General features: G+C 34.4%; 2 protein-coding genes across 3 annotated transcripts; one reads left to right on the top strand and one right to left on the bottom strand.

The window, feature by feature from the left end:
* Positions 1-1,421: 1,421 nt before the first annotated feature.
* Positions 1,422-4,831, top strand: LOC121248777. The gene is made up of 4 exons (XM_041147337.1): positions 1,422-1,691; positions 3,983-4,043; positions 4,121-4,316; positions 4,492-4,831. Exons 1-4 carry the CDS (start codon positions 1,536-1,538, stop codon positions 4,532-4,534), a joined length of 456 nt encoding a protein of 151 aa, XP_041003271.1. The 5' UTR covers positions 1,422-1,535; the 3' UTR covers positions 4,535-4,831.
* Positions 4,832-5,677: 846 nt separating this feature from the next.
* On the bottom strand, positions 5,678-13,605 carry LOC121248776 (plastidic glucose transporter 4-like). 2 transcript variants are annotated; one of them, XM_041147336.1, is made up of 14 exons: positions 13,370-13,605; positions 12,771-13,095; positions 11,718-11,829; positions 11,393-11,460; positions 11,079-11,211; positions 10,898-10,997; positions 10,690-10,802; positions 8,471-8,564; positions 7,989-8,142; positions 7,562-7,708; positions 7,393-7,466; positions 7,140-7,228; positions 6,502-6,616; positions 5,678-6,150 (listed from the first exon to the last, which is right to left on the bottom strand). In XM_041147336.1, exons 2-14 carry the CDS (start codon positions 13,018-13,020, stop codon positions 5,968-5,970), a joined length of 1,632 nt encoding a protein of 543 aa, XP_041003270.1. In that variant the 5' UTR covers positions 13,021-13,095; positions 13,370-13,605; the 3' UTR covers positions 5,678-5,967. The 2 variants fall into 2 exon arrangements, with proteins under 2 accessions (XP_041003270.1, XP_041003269.1); XM_041147335.1 differs by having other exon boundaries at positions 12,771-13,030.
* Between the last annotated feature and the right edge of the window lie 1,016 nt (positions 13,606-14,621).

Raw genomic sequence — 14,621 nt, 5'->3', positions numbered from 1 at the left:
CGATGGAAGTATTGAATGGTGATAAATTTCATTATTAGTGTCTACTTTAGTCACAACCTTGTATTTTAGTATTTTCTCTTATATATTATGTACTTAAACTATTCCTATTTATTTGTTAATAGCAATTTCTTATTATTTATAAAAAAAAAAAAAAAACACGAAAACTTGAATTTTAAGTAAATTAATATGGCAAAAAGCCAAAACTCATTTTCAGAAAATTTAAAAAAATGGCAAAACTCGAATATTAAAAGACCACCGAGTGTGGGAGATAGGTATGAAAAAAAAATCACAAATATAATAGGATTAATTATTTATATAAATGTTAGTTTTTAATGATATAACATCTTATATTAAGATAAGAGTAACAAGAATTAGTATTTTATAATTATTTAATAATTATTCATACAAAACATTTTTTTTTATACGTAACAATGATGAAGAAATTTGGGAATGATTTTTAATGTACGGGTGAGGAGTTGAAGGCGTACGCAGTGTAACGGTGCTGCGTTCCAGGTGACTTGCTCGTTGGTTTTTTACGTGGACGTGCTTTGCTGGCATACTGTGGGCGGTTACACTTCCTAATTACTTCAAATGCTGATATAAGACTTTTCTTCAAAGAAATTGTAATGTTTCATTATAATTTTTTTAAATTTTTATATAAAATATAATAAATAATTTTATTTTTTTAAATTTTAAAATAATAATAATATTATAATAATATTTTATTTAATTTTTAACTTTCATCTAAAATTAATATATCTCATTTCACCATTCAGATTCCTAATCCCACCTTAATACTAGGCCTACGGCCAAACACTATTAATTCTCAACGTAAGATTATAGTCTAATTTAGAAATAAAGAATATTTCATTTCATTATTATATTTTTTTTATATTTTTATATAAATATAATAAATAATATTTTATTTAATTTTCAATATTTATTTCAATTCATTTGCCTGAATGAACTCTATGTGAAAATGGCACTTATATAAAATGCGGTGATCAGTTTTGGAAGAGAAATTTAGACGGAATCATTTTTCGGTCCACCAAAAGTTTGGGTTGGACCGGACCGTTTCTTTTGGTACAGTTTTTTTTTTTTTTTTTTTTTTTTCTAACAAAAATTTATATAAGATAAAAAAAAATAATTAAGAGAATGATTAAAATAATCATGCACAAGTATTTCTTTTCAAATGAAAAGCGAATGAGAGATGCTACTCGCTAATCTCACGCTGTACATTTTATATAATATAACTTTTTTATTTTATTTTATTTTATTTCTATTAAATTAATTAAATTATTCTATTTATCATATATACTATATATTTATTGTGAAAAAAAAGAAAAAAAAAACTAATAAGCGAGAATGATGATTAAAATTCTTAAAAGAGAAATCATATACGTGATAATATAAAGCGCACGCTCAAAGAACAAGTCGCGTAAAAAGCGCATAAATGATAAATCGCACCACTATTTGAACTAGAATTCGCTCCGATTCCCTGTTTAGGAAAAAGGACAAATTTTTGTACAGAAAGAATGAAAAATTCAAGATGCGACGCCATGGTGATGGAGAAGAAAGAAGACCAGGAAGAGGACGATAGAAGGGAAGCAGTCATAGCATCGACTCCGTCATTGCAATCCAATTTCGAGCCGAAAGGAGGCATCACCCAAGCTCAGCTTTCCAAGTTTCAAGTATCTTTCCGCGACCTCTCCTCCCTTTCTATTATTTCTTTTTTTCTGATAAATTTGTTTGCAATTTGGAATGCCAAATTTTAATGTTCATGGTGGAGATATAGGAACCCATTCTTGTGATCTTCCGCGTAGTTTGTCGTTTGGGTGATTTTTTGTGATCAGAGAACTTTCAGTATTTTTAAAGCGTCATTGTGTGAACGAGCTTTGGAATTATCAATATGTAATTGCTTCCGTGAATTTATACGAGAGATACTCTAACGGTATTGCTTGGGTGACTGGGTCCTCGACGTTGACGAATTCGATGGTTATGGTAATGGGAGGAGGTAATATAATACGGTATAAATGTCTTATACCTGTGTATATCTAAGTAGTTGCTTGAATATTTGTTGAAATTCTATACTACGCTCATTTATAATCATGGGTCACTTAGATTTTAGTGTTTTTGCTTCACAATATTGCAACAAAAAATTTTCTTTTACTTCATATATCGAGGCAAGTAGTTTTTTATATTCTAAGCTCGTTTGTCACTAACTACTGGATTATTTGACATAATGGATATTATTGTCGGTATTTCCGATGAATATCATCAACCAATAGTTAAGAGAAACTCTTAATCTTTTATTCGTGGGTTTATTGTTCTACAGTATATTCAAGGTGAGGGCTAAAAACCTGTTATTATATGCCAATAGGTTCTTGAGAGCTAGCATCATGTAATAAAAATTGATAGGCTTTTTTGGTTGAGTGATGAGTTGCCAGAAGTAAATTCAGATGAGATTGTGAAATTAGTGAGTGACAAAAAGAAAGTAAATAGCCATACAGATTGGAAAAGGAAGTTCTCTTAACATGTTTTTAGCAACAGAAGTTCTGTTGAATAACAATATATATATATATATATATATATAATATATATATATATATATATATATATATGCATCATCTCCATCTGTGGAATTCTATTCATTTTATTGATCACTCTGACATGCCTTGTCAAATTTCATGTCATTCAGCCAATTACCAATAAGGAGGAATTACTATTTTTTTATAGAGTAACTAGATGAAAAAGTTATAGCACATTGAAATGGTATTCTTCTTGCTGAGTGTTTTTTTAATTTGTGGTTTTATCTAAAGAAACAATCATCATGGGAAAGTGTATATTGCATTAAATCTTAAATTAGAGAAAATGCCAATGGTTACCTGGAAACATGTATTATCCACTGAGATAGAAAGGTCTCTATATCTCTTTATAAGTAGTCCGAGTTGGTAACTTCCTTGGTCAGTTCTTTCTTTTTGATAAAGATAATCCTTGGTTTGATGCTTTGGTGTCCAAATTCCTACAAAATCTGAATTTGGGGTAAGTGGAGGATTCTATGGATTGGTGTCTTAAAATAGTGCAAAGTTTGATGTAATCTTGTTACATGGGTCTTAGTGGGGAGGACAGGTACCATAGAGAGATGTCATAAAAGGCGGAGATTCATAACAATGTTTTCCTGTGTGATACTTGATGTTGCATTGTAGGTTCTTGTGGGCTTCTTTTTTCTCTCAAGTCTTCTGAATTATTTTATTGGCAGGCTTGTCAAATTTCATGGAAACTTTGGGTCTTCTTTTTGCTTTGTTTTGAATCAAATTCACCATATTTGGAAAACCATACCACCTGTGCCTATGGTATGGACTATTGTAACAACTTAAGGAAAGACCAAGTAAACATTTGGGCTTATACACCAAAAGAACCAGTCAAAATTACAATTGAAAGTTTCTGGGTTCATTATAAAGGCCAAAAACATCTCCCTATGAAAGCAGTGTGGGATCTCCCATTCACTAAAGTCTCATGCACCACCCTCCCATTATGTATGGTGTTGCAAGTATTGCACCACTCAAGCCAACGTTCTCACTTGTGCTTCATCTATCACTGCCTGCACAGGGGATTTTCCCTAAGGTGCTTCCCAATGTGGTTGGAAAGGGACAATCACACATTTGATTGATTGGAGTGGCTATTTGCAGGGCTTTATACCCCTTGTATAAATGTATTTGTTACTAAAGTTAGCTCTTATAGAAAAGAGAACCATTTATTCTTTATAAATTTTGTTTCTTATAGAAAAGGTCCAGCAAATATAAGGTTAGAGTGAGAAGGAATGTGGAAATGTATATTGCAGGACACCCTGTCTGCAGGGATTTTTTCTTTCTTATGAGTTTTATGGTTTTGTTTGTTAATACATAATCTTCCCTTATATCCTATTGTTTTCACTTTCCAACCAAGTAATTATTTATGAACCCTGTATTATTAAAAACGACAGGAATTGCACAGGAGGCGTTTACAGATAAAATCAAAAACAAAGACTAAGAAGACATCAAGAGGTTACTTTTCTTTATAATTTATTATTGTCATATTACTCGTTTGTGAGATCTCTGTAAATTGTTCAAAATCTTTGTAGGAAGTGGTGGCAGGAATGGAAAATCTCACAGCAAAGACAATGTCCAAGATTGTGCTGATGAAGATTCAACTATAGCAATTGAAGAGTCCGTTGTTTCCGACTCTGAAAGACACAATAATAAAAGCAATTCCTCCTTTAAGCAGAACAATTTAGCTACTCCTATTGGATCAAAGCAGCGCCAAAAGTTACATTGGGGGTATGATACACCCTTAGTTGCATTGTGTGTTTGTGGGTGTTCATGCTTACGGATAACAATCTTTGGAACGGGAAAGATTCATAAGAATGTTTTCCTGTGTGATACTTGATGTTGCATTGTAGGTTCTTGTGGGCTTCTTTTTTCTCTCAAGTCTTCTGAATTATTTTATTGGCAGGCTTGACACAAAGGAGAGGTGGGAAAGGAAAGCGAACATGTAAACATTGCCATGGAAGTGAATTGCAGCCAGTTTTTGCAAAAGTGCGCTGATATTGGTTATATTGCAGATGCTTTTGCGTTTTTCTTTTTCCTTTTCCCTTTTCTAGCGCATATGCTTGCTGATAGACCATCAATCTAGCTCATACCATGTATATAATTGGGAGTGTCACCTTCCCAACTGGCTGCTGTATCTTGGTAAGTGTTGCATACGTAGTGGTGGAATATGAAATGATTAATTGTGGAAGAGAGTAGGTTCATAGATATTAGAAACAAAAAAGAATGATAGTGATGGTTTCCAACTCAACTTTTCGCATGATCATATGAGGTACGTCTGAGTTCGAGCCAGTAACTTCTGGTCTCTAGTGTCATTTGAGCATATGCTTCGATACGACATTCATCATGTAGCAATCATTCGTTGGGTGAGGAACACATGGCATTGGCATAGATTAGTATGTAAGGATATAACATTTGTTTTTGCCGTGAAAATTTGAAAAGAAGCTTAAAAGCCTCGATACACAGCAAACACGTTTACGCCATGTTTTCCAGGGCATCTTGTCAAATTAAAATTTGCTAATTGTTGCCATATTTTATTTTGATGGAAATCGTAGGTGGAAAAGTGCTAATGCTGTTTTTTAGGACCGTACGGGAACATTAGTCTTTAGACTACTGAGTAATAACGTTGAAAATTTGCTTGCATGAGATAAATGAAAATAACAAGGGCGAGAAGTGCTACAAAGATAAAAGAATTATATAAAAATAATTTATAAATTTACGTGATTTGATTTATTCCATTATATCCATTTTAGAATAAAAATAAGTTTACAATTTAACAAATCACATCAGTTTAAAAAATTATTTTTGTGTGATTCCTTTGTTACTAAAATATTTTTCTTAGCAGAATTACGTTGATAAATTTAGTCACACTTCTTATGCTATACTCAACTTAGGATTAGATCATTTTTAAAAAAAAAAAAGAAAAACACCTTGTGATTTTAGTTATTTAGAAATATTTGTCGACTTTTCAGTCCATCCATCAACATTAACGGAAAACACAAATATGTGGACACAAAGCAGTTTGTGATTGGACCATGTATTTTCCGTTAATATTGGTGGATGGAAAAATCTACTTCTAAACAATTGAAATTACAAGTGTTATTTCTAAAAAGAAACGCAGAAAACTAGACCCAAATCGGGTAAAGCACGAGTATGTGACCAAATTTACAAATTACATTTCCCAAATATGTTTTGTAACGAGACTTCAGAGTCCAATGAGTTGCTAGCGCTAGTGGTACTATCCGAGCTGGCAACTCATTGGAGTCTGAAGTCTCATCAAATTGCAGGGTTAAGAAGCATGTTTTTTCTTTCTGTCCCATGATCAAAAACCGATAAGCTGCACTGAGATTGTGACCGCATGCACTTTCCAAAAATATTCTCATCAAATTGCAGGGTTAAGAGCACGCTCTATTTCCTCCAATGATCGCCCCTTTGTTTCCACCACATTACCAGCTATGTAAAGGACACCAAGAAGACAGACAGTTGCGAATCCCAAATACACCGAGCTGATTCCAAACTTGTTAACAAAGCTCAAGAAATAAAGGCCAATGACGAAGTTGGAGATCTGATAGGATAGAAAAACCATAAAATTCAGAATTAAAAAAGAGAAGAGTAGCTTAAGAACAGAAACAAAAAGCAAAAAAAGGAAAACTGAAATACAGAAAACACATCCAGTTTGATTTCTACCATTTTCATCCTTTTCTTGATATACACACATAGAAGGCCACCTACTGGAAAAGGCAACTTAGCTCTAGCACACTCATATCATATATTTGTCCATATGGTTTCTAATAGATTGGTCATGTAACAAACTACTGCTGTTCTTTCTCCAGATTAGAAATGGAAACATGCTACAGTCTAGCCTATAGGCAGCAATCACATGCAAGATTGAACGTGTCAGCATGCTTTGTCTTACCCAATGCATGCCTAGCGACAAAGCAACTGCTTTTGCTCTGATTCTGGAAGCAAATATCTCCGGTAGAAGAAGAGCAGGCACAGGACCAGCACCAAGTGAAAAGGACAGTACATAGCTGTATAGGTATAATGAAAACCAAGTTTAGATTTCATTGATCATATTGTTAAACTGAAATGGAAATGCATATCATGATGGTTTTAGTGCCTGTTTGGTTTTGAGTTTGGGAGCTTAAAAAATACTCCTGACAGTTTAAAGGCACTTTTTAAGAAAGAATGGTATGTTTGGTAAATTTACAAAAAGTGCTTTAAGCACCTAATTGAAGCTTTTGTCGAAAAGCTCCTGCAAATAATGCTGAAAACCACCATAACAACTTTAACAGCACTTTAAGCATATGTTTACCACAGTAAAAATATTTTCAATAGTAGAACTTTTTAACCAAATTCTACAATTAAAAGTTCTGTTATCTACAGAAATCCCAAACAGACACTTAGTAGACAAAGGAAAATAGCTAGCTTTTTCAACCTCACTTAACCCCCCCATCCAAGGGGGAAAAGGATGGAAATAAAAAAAAGGTGGGCTGAGGGTGTGTGGAGGGAGGTGACAGAGAGCTTTACAACTCATAAAGAGCTCTGACTTACAGAACAGTTCCAAGAACAGCAAGGATGCCAGAGTATGGTGCCAGGACCTTCCAAGTAAAGGACAGAGAAAGCAGCAACATTGAAGTGGCCTTGACAAGCAAACAGAGAGAGAGAGAGAGACATCAGTTATTGATATTCTGAAATTTGGATGAATCTATTTGCATGTAGATAATATAATATAATGGGTTGGTCCCGGAGTGCTGGAATTGCCTCTGTCATTTAATAATCAATTTATATAAAAAATTAATATTACCATTCCACTAAAGCTTGTGATGAGAAGACTTTTCCTTCCTTGCCTGTCCATCAAGGATGATGCAACAGCTGTGCCTGCAAAAAGATCAAACATCAGTCATATAAAACATAATAGAAATGATACATCAAAATTTTCTCATTGCCAGAAAGGAAGTTAGTAGAAAACGAACCAAAGACATTAGCTGCCCCAACAAGAGCACTTGCTGCAACATCAGAGGCAATTCCAGCACTCCGAAACACAGAAGTCGAATAATAGACCACAGCATTTATTCCAGCCAACTGCTGGAACAAGAAAAGTGCTGCACCAACACTAACAACTGCAGCAAGACATACATGCCACGAATACAAGAGCTTTAAGAATTTGTATTATAGAGCTTAATTAATCAACTACAAATTATAGAAACAAGTGAGCAGTGACATTAAGGCATAGACTTTTATAATAACAGCATTGTTTTAATATATCTCTTAGAAAACTTGCGTATCAACAAAACTACTGGCCACAAATCAAAAGTATCATTTCAACATGCCCAAGCATGAATTATCAAAAAATGAAGTTAACTGCAAAGAAAACAAAGCAACAAAGCTGCTTGGGTATACCTTTCCAATAGCGGCTACTAAACAGATCAAACCACCCTGCCTCAGGTTCCACAGAACCTTGACCTGCCGCTCTTAAATCCTGCATAACCTCAGCAACTCTTTCTTTCCCAAATAGAGTTTTGATAGACTTTTCAGCCTCAGGAATTTTTCCTTGCTGCAAGACAATAGCTAAGCATCTTTATGAATAAACCATAAGTCTAATAATATATATGCCATCTACAGATAGAAAACTCATTTAAGGCATGTATAAAAGTCAAAGAAACTATATTATACACTCTCGAACTAATAACATTGTAAAATTTGCATCATAAACTGCCAAAATTGTCAACCGAGGGTGCAACTGGCCAAAATTTGCTAGTTTAGGGTGTAAATTGACAGTTTTGGTAGTTTATGGTAATTGACCAAACAGTGGTAGTTTGTAATGCAAACTGCAAGTTCCGCTATAAGTTTCAACCATTGACTCCAGAGTCCTGTAAGAAAACCTGAAAAAGCCACCGAGGACTTTCCGGAGAAAATGCCATTCCTAATGCCAACAGAATAGAGGGTACAATTGCAATACCAAACATTGTCCTCCACCTAAAAAAAACATTAAAAAGAATAAATAAGAGAGACGGAATGAAGTCATCCGAACAGAAACATTCATATGTAAAAGATAAAATGAAAGAACTATAATTTTTATATTCCAATATAGGCATACAACAGGATATATTTTTTACCATGGTTTGCACACTCATTTCTTGCCAGTTGTGAAAATAATAGGGAAATATTTTGACAACTGAACTCATGTATCGCTAAAAAGTACTCTTCCAAGCAGAAGACCAACATGAAAATTGTAAAAAGGGTATTTTAAATGCTAAGGTTAAGTGTATATTCCAATAAGTTGGGATTAAGGCTTGGTTAGTTGAGTAAATAGTTTAGCAGAACATTCAGGCTAATGCCAGTTTATGGAAAACATACTTAACTAGAACAAAATAGAGAGCAAACTGGACAAGAGCTCAATCAGATGTAGTCCTCAATGAGATCATTCTTACATAGGAATGCTGAAGGGGAAAATTCTAATCATGATGCTTTTTTACTGTGTCTGGGAATCTTGGGTCTAGGAATTATAAAGTTTGGTAAGATGGACTGAATTTAGCTCAGTTCATGCTTGGAATGTTATAAGCCTGAAGCTAAAAATAAGAACTTCTAATTAGTTATTTATCATTTATCAGTAAATCACTTCTTAAAAATATAATGTTAGTTTGAGGCCTTAAAGTAGATTATTGGGCTAGGATACTTTCAAAATGCTTTTAGTTTTGATGGATATCAAACATGGTATGAAAATCAAAGATCTTTTGATCGAGTCTTAGGGACCTCCTTTCTAATTTTATTATTTTTTGAGGGTCCATTATGAATATATTTTCCTTCTACAGATCATAACTTACGTCCTGATGAATATATTGCACAAGATTCTTATTTTTTCCTTTACTTGTCACAATTTTTTTTAACAATAAATGACTAATACGAATTCAATTTAGAGAAAAGCTACCAACCGGATGGGTTTGAAACCCATTTTGGCACCAGCCACTAACATCGCAACACGTATGCATTACTAACACAATTCTCCTACACCCGGCAATGCCAAACCGACTCCTATTTGCTTTCTCTCCCTCTCTTCCTCTCTCCATCTGCCCTCAATGAAATCTACCCTCTCCGTTCTAGTTTCCATATAAGTTTTTGTAATTCGGATCCCCTTTGTCTGTGACTCTGTAACCTTGACCAGAGTTTTTCCTTCAAAAAACACAGAATACAGCAAATGGAAATGATTCACATATATTCCAGATTTTCTTCCTTCCCCACTTCATGCAAACCACAGGAAAACATAAATGTAGAACATGATTGCTTCTTTGACAGAAGGGTATTCACACAATTGCACAGCTTGTGGGGCTTCCGTTGGGGAGAGGAAGGGAGAAGGAGAGGGTAGATTTCGTTGAGAGCAGATGGAGAGAGGGAGAGAGGGAGAGAGGGAGAGAAAGCAAATAGAAGTCGGTTTGGTGTTGCCGGGTGCAGGAGAATTGTGTTAGAAATGCATACATGTTGCGATATTAGTGGCTGGTGCGAAAAAGGGTTTCAAACCCATCCGGCTAGGAGCTTTTCTCTTCAATTTAACCCCTTCTAAAAATGATAAACACAAAAAAAATCCACTTGATCAATAACAAGAAAGATATTTCTTACCAAGCTTAACCATTGTTACAAACAGCCTTGTGAGTCTTTGGTTACCCTACCTTTCTTTAGCTAAGTAATTAGAAGGAGAGGAGTCAATCAACCTTATTATGCCTAAGCCCACAGCCCCAAAGAAGTACTCATGGTTCCCAAAGTGGCTTACCAAAGCATAATTATCACATCAGGTTGAAGTTTGATTTGAAACACAAATAAAATCTATTATGCAGAAATTGTATGATTCAAAACACCAATCAACATTTGGTTGAAGTTTTTTTTTCACAGAATTCAACAATTAGTTTTTCCATCTTTGTCTGTCCGTCTGTCTCTCTCTCTCAATGGGTACCATAATGGGTGACATCATTTTACAGATGTTTACTAATAATATATAGAGTATTTAGCAATATTAGACAACTTGTCATATCCTTTCTTTTGGTTATTTATATAAAGCAGGAAGTAAACTTGCAAACAGAAAGAAGGAATAACCGATGAAAAAAAATACCATAAAGGGTTTCCTGCTAAAGGTAATCCAGCCACCAATGCTGCAAGAATCCCAATACATATAAATAGCTGGTTCACAGATCCAAGTGCACCACGAATTTCAGTTGGTGAGATCTGCAATTTAAAGTGTTGGAAGAAATCACATACATAATATGTATAAAATACGGTTACAAAGATATCTATGCCTGCGATAAATAAAAAGATACTACCTCAGATATGTAAAGAGGCACAATAGCAGATGTAACACCAATTCCAATGCCAGCAAGTAAGCGGCCAATTATCATGGTTTGCACACTCTGGGATGTAGCACTGCAAATATTTAAGCAAAGCTTTAGTGCTCTGTAGACATATCAAATATAACAACCTTGTCTTCAATGACAGATGACAGACCAAAGAAATGCTCCAATTGCCAGCGGTATGGCATCTAATTGAAACGTTCTTGTTCTACCAAACTTGTCAGCCAATGCTCCCCCAGTAAATGAGCCAAGGGTGGCTCCAGCAAGAAGCGTGCTGACAATCCATCCTACTCAAGATATTACATTGGGGAAAAGTATCAGCAGGAATAGCATGAGAAGATAAAAGTACAGTTCAAAAAATAGAAACCTTTAGATAGGGGGGGAGAAGGAGGGAGAGAGAGAGAGAGAGAGGAAATAACAAAGAAGATCTCATTATTTTAATAATTTTCGGCAAGCTACTGCACTTGCCTTGTAACACAGTGTTTTCAGATATCCCAAGATCCTTGGAGAGGTACTCAAGAGCACCATTTACAACCCTGCACAACCAAAGCAGAGAGAGAAACCATTATAACCTCACAACATGGATATCTCACATAGCGAGACATTTCAGCAGAGAAAGAGGTGCTGAAATCAACTTGGGATTTAGATATATATTTTGCAATCAATTACTTAGAACAAAATAGCAACTCATTCACATATCCACCAACTCAGAGGAGGAAATTGACATGGACTTGTCACAAATCCAAACAAAATCCAACAGGGAATGCAGTTTGCAAAATAAACTTGGCCATACCCAAGATGGTAACCAAACAAAATAGCTCCCAAACAAGCAACACCAACATATGGCAAAACAGTTCCAGAAGATTTGCTCTGAGGCACCAAGGAATCAACATTCTCAAGATCATCTGAAACTCAAGTTCATATAGTGCTGGTAAGAACATAGAAATTAATCGAAGTCATAGAGAATCAAGATCAATGGTTAAATGTTTAAACTTCTAGATATATCGGATAGAATTTCATATATAAGAAACATATAGACAGTTTTCAAAGAACCAAGCCCCATAAATGCAAATAACACCAAAATGAAAGGAAATGGTCACAGCTGATCATAATACTACAGGCCAGCATATTGTGCTTTCAGAGTCTGTATCGTCAGGATAGCATCAGGACGGGATTTCCAAGTTTATAAAGCACACACAGGATGATAGATCCACGCAGGATAAGAATGCAATAGAGCTAGCAAGTCTCAAGGGAGAGGGCATTTGTTCTTTGATATTTGCAAAATCAAAAGATGAATTATAAGTTCATCACAGCCTTGGTAAAGTAGGACTATGGAGCATTATCTGCATTTCAACAATATTTACTTGGTAATGTAAATGACATGCTGTCAGGTCAAAATAGTTCAATGAGGAAAGAGATGTACTTAATAACGAAAACATTATTAAGTTGGACTTGGCAGTTGGATCTTCAATTCCCAGAAGAAAAAAAAATGGATCAGATCCATTGGTAATGCAGGAATGGACTCAGAGGTGGGCTCTACCGTGCCCTTTTAAAGTCTCCAATTTCATGTAAATAAATTCAAACTCAGTATCCGCACTGCCATCATGCAGTCCTGAGAGAGGTACCTTTCGTATGAGGTTTTAAACACGCGCGCACAAACGGCTGGAAAATGTGATAACAAGATAACGGAAGCAAGCAACAGCAACAGAAAACCAAAGAACGAACCAGTGCAAACATAAAATTGTACTCATTTGCTAAATTTCAAACAAGAAATCTTTGACCTAACACCACTTTACTATTCTTGAATTGAAAAGAAAGTTAAACAGTCCAAGAGTGACGAACAAACCAGAAGCCTGAGCCTTGACTGATCTGGGCTTGACCGAGGACCTGAAAACGCCATTAACACCCAGTCTTGCACTAGTGAGTGTGTCCTTCATAGGGATCGAACTGAGGCGTAGAACACTGCAGGCAGTCCTCTCTGTCATTCCCAATCCTAGACTTGGTTTCCCAAATTCACCAAAACCCTTTAAAACCTTTGTGCGGTTTTGGGCCCCAAAGCCGATGCCTCCTTTAACTACACACGTTGACGCCTGCATTTTTCTTTACCTGAGTGGAAATCCCATTTGCCATAAAAGTCGAAAAGAATAAATACCCATCAAAATTCGAGTGTACTAAGCAAAAGAATGCACTAATTGAGAAACAAATTTACTTCAGAAGAAGATATTAACAAGCATTGAAGGGTATGCAAAACGGAACACAAGAATCGAAATTAAGATCAAATTTACAATCAGAACGAATCATCTGACTGTTTACTCCGAAAAAAACTTGCGAACAATGCTCTTATTTGAACGATTTAACTCGTTGTTTTAACTTAAAAAAGAAAGATTTCTTTAGAACCAAAACAAATTGAAAGATTTCGGTGATAGACATAGGCGTAGAACCAACCAAAAAGCGATCGGCCGCTCTCTCTCTATTGCTCGCCTTTTCAACTTTCTGAGTTGCTCTCTCTGTTTTCTGTCGGTATGGATTGTTTTATGTGCTTCAGTGAGAGAGAGAGAGAGAGAGAGATTTGGGAACGTCAGCGGCAAGGGAATGAAGAAGCGAACGAATAAGATGGAGAATTCAATTCCGTTTGTTTCCACCCTTTCGCTCTCACTTCTCTTCCTGTCGACAAGAACTAAAATTAGTGAAGAAAATTAATGAAAAATTGAAAATTACTGCAAACTATTACTTTGGATGAGTACGAAGTTGGATTCGGATTAGATTTGGATTGCGTTTTCCTATGCTGTGGGTGCACGTGGGAGTTCTCCCACGTAGGCTTTTGCATGTCTGCGGCAACACTTTTTTTGTTTCAATTCTTCTATAGATGGTTTGTAAAGATTTTAAAGAGAGGAATGCCACGTACAGACTTTTAAATGATGATTGTAATGTAAGTTTAAATAATTTTATTTTTAAAATTTTTTAAAATTATAAAAATATCTCTCTTAAGATAATTTTTTTTTTTATTTAATAAAGGATCTATATATATAGTTTTTAAATATGAATTATAAATAAAATTTCTCTTCTAAAGAAGCTATACGCATTGTATATTTTCTGTGATTTATTATTTTTATTTTATTATGTTAATATTTAAATATATATTTAGATAAAAATAAAATAAAAAATCACATATTGTAGAAGTATGTGATACAAGATTTTCATATAATATTTCTCTTTCTAATTTATCTTCATATGGACGATCATTTACTTTGATAAATTGTATATCTAAGAAAATAAAGTCTATTTTATCTCCTCAATTTGACACTTTTATTTGATTGCCGGTTAAATTTTTTTTTTTTTTTTACTTAATGATGAAGAAAGTAATTTTAAATGTATTAATATATTTTTTTATTTTTTAAATATATTTAAATATGTTAAAAAAAATAAAAATAAAAAAAATTTACCGTCCAGCGGTGGACGGCATTGTAGCCGCCCCCATCTAAGAATTCACACTTTTGGGCTATATATGACGATTGTATAATATTAGGTAGTGCTAAAGACACCGATAGTTGGTACCGAATTCGGTATCAAGTTATTAACAGTGTAATTTTTTTTTAAAGCATTTTTATGTATTTTTTTAAATACAAAAATATAAAAAACACAATACTAAAATATAAACAAACACATATCCTAAAAAAAAAAAATGGGTACACTTTAT

Source organism: Juglans microcarpa x Juglans regia, chromosome 2D, assembly GCF_004785595.1.
Source record: "Juglans microcarpa x Juglans regia isolate MS1-56 chromosome 2D, Jm3101_v1.0, whole genome shotgun sequence".
Lineage (NCBI taxonomy): Eukaryota > Viridiplantae > Streptophyta > Magnoliopsida > Fagales > Juglandaceae > Juglans > Juglans microcarpa x Juglans regia.
Note: the sequence above shows the minus strand (reverse complement) of the source record. Positions and strands in the feature narration are given on the sequence as shown.

What these genes read in the sequence shown, in the direction of transcription:
- LOC121248776 (XM_041147336.1), bottom strand. Translation starts at nt 13,020, where the DNA reads ATGCAGGCGTCAACGTGTGTAGTTAAAGGAGGCATCGGCTTTGGGGCC. An exon ending in TGAAAACACTGTGTTACAAG is followed by an intron (nt 11,212 to 11,392) that starts GCAAGTGCAGTA and finishes TATCTTGAGTAG; the next exon opens with GATGGATTGTCAGCACGCTT. An exon ending in TTAGCAGGAAACCCTTTATG is followed by an intron (nt 8,565 to 10,689) that starts GTATTTTTTTTC and finishes TGTTTTTTTTAG; the next exon opens with GTGGAGGACAATGTTTGGTA.
- LOC121248777 (XM_041147337.1), top strand. Translation starts at nt 1,536, where the DNA reads ATGAAAAATTCAAGATGCGACGCCATGGTGATGGAGAAGAAAGAAGAC. An exon ending in CTCAGCTTTCCAAGTTTCAA is followed by an intron (nt 1,692 to 3,982) that starts GTATCTTTCCGC and finishes TAAAAACGACAG; the next exon opens with GAATTGCACAGGAGGCGTTT. An exon ending in GACTAAGAAGACATCAAGAG is followed by an intron (nt 4,044 to 4,120) that starts GTTACTTTTCTT and finishes AAATCTTTGTAG; the next exon opens with GAAGTGGTGGCAGGAATGGA.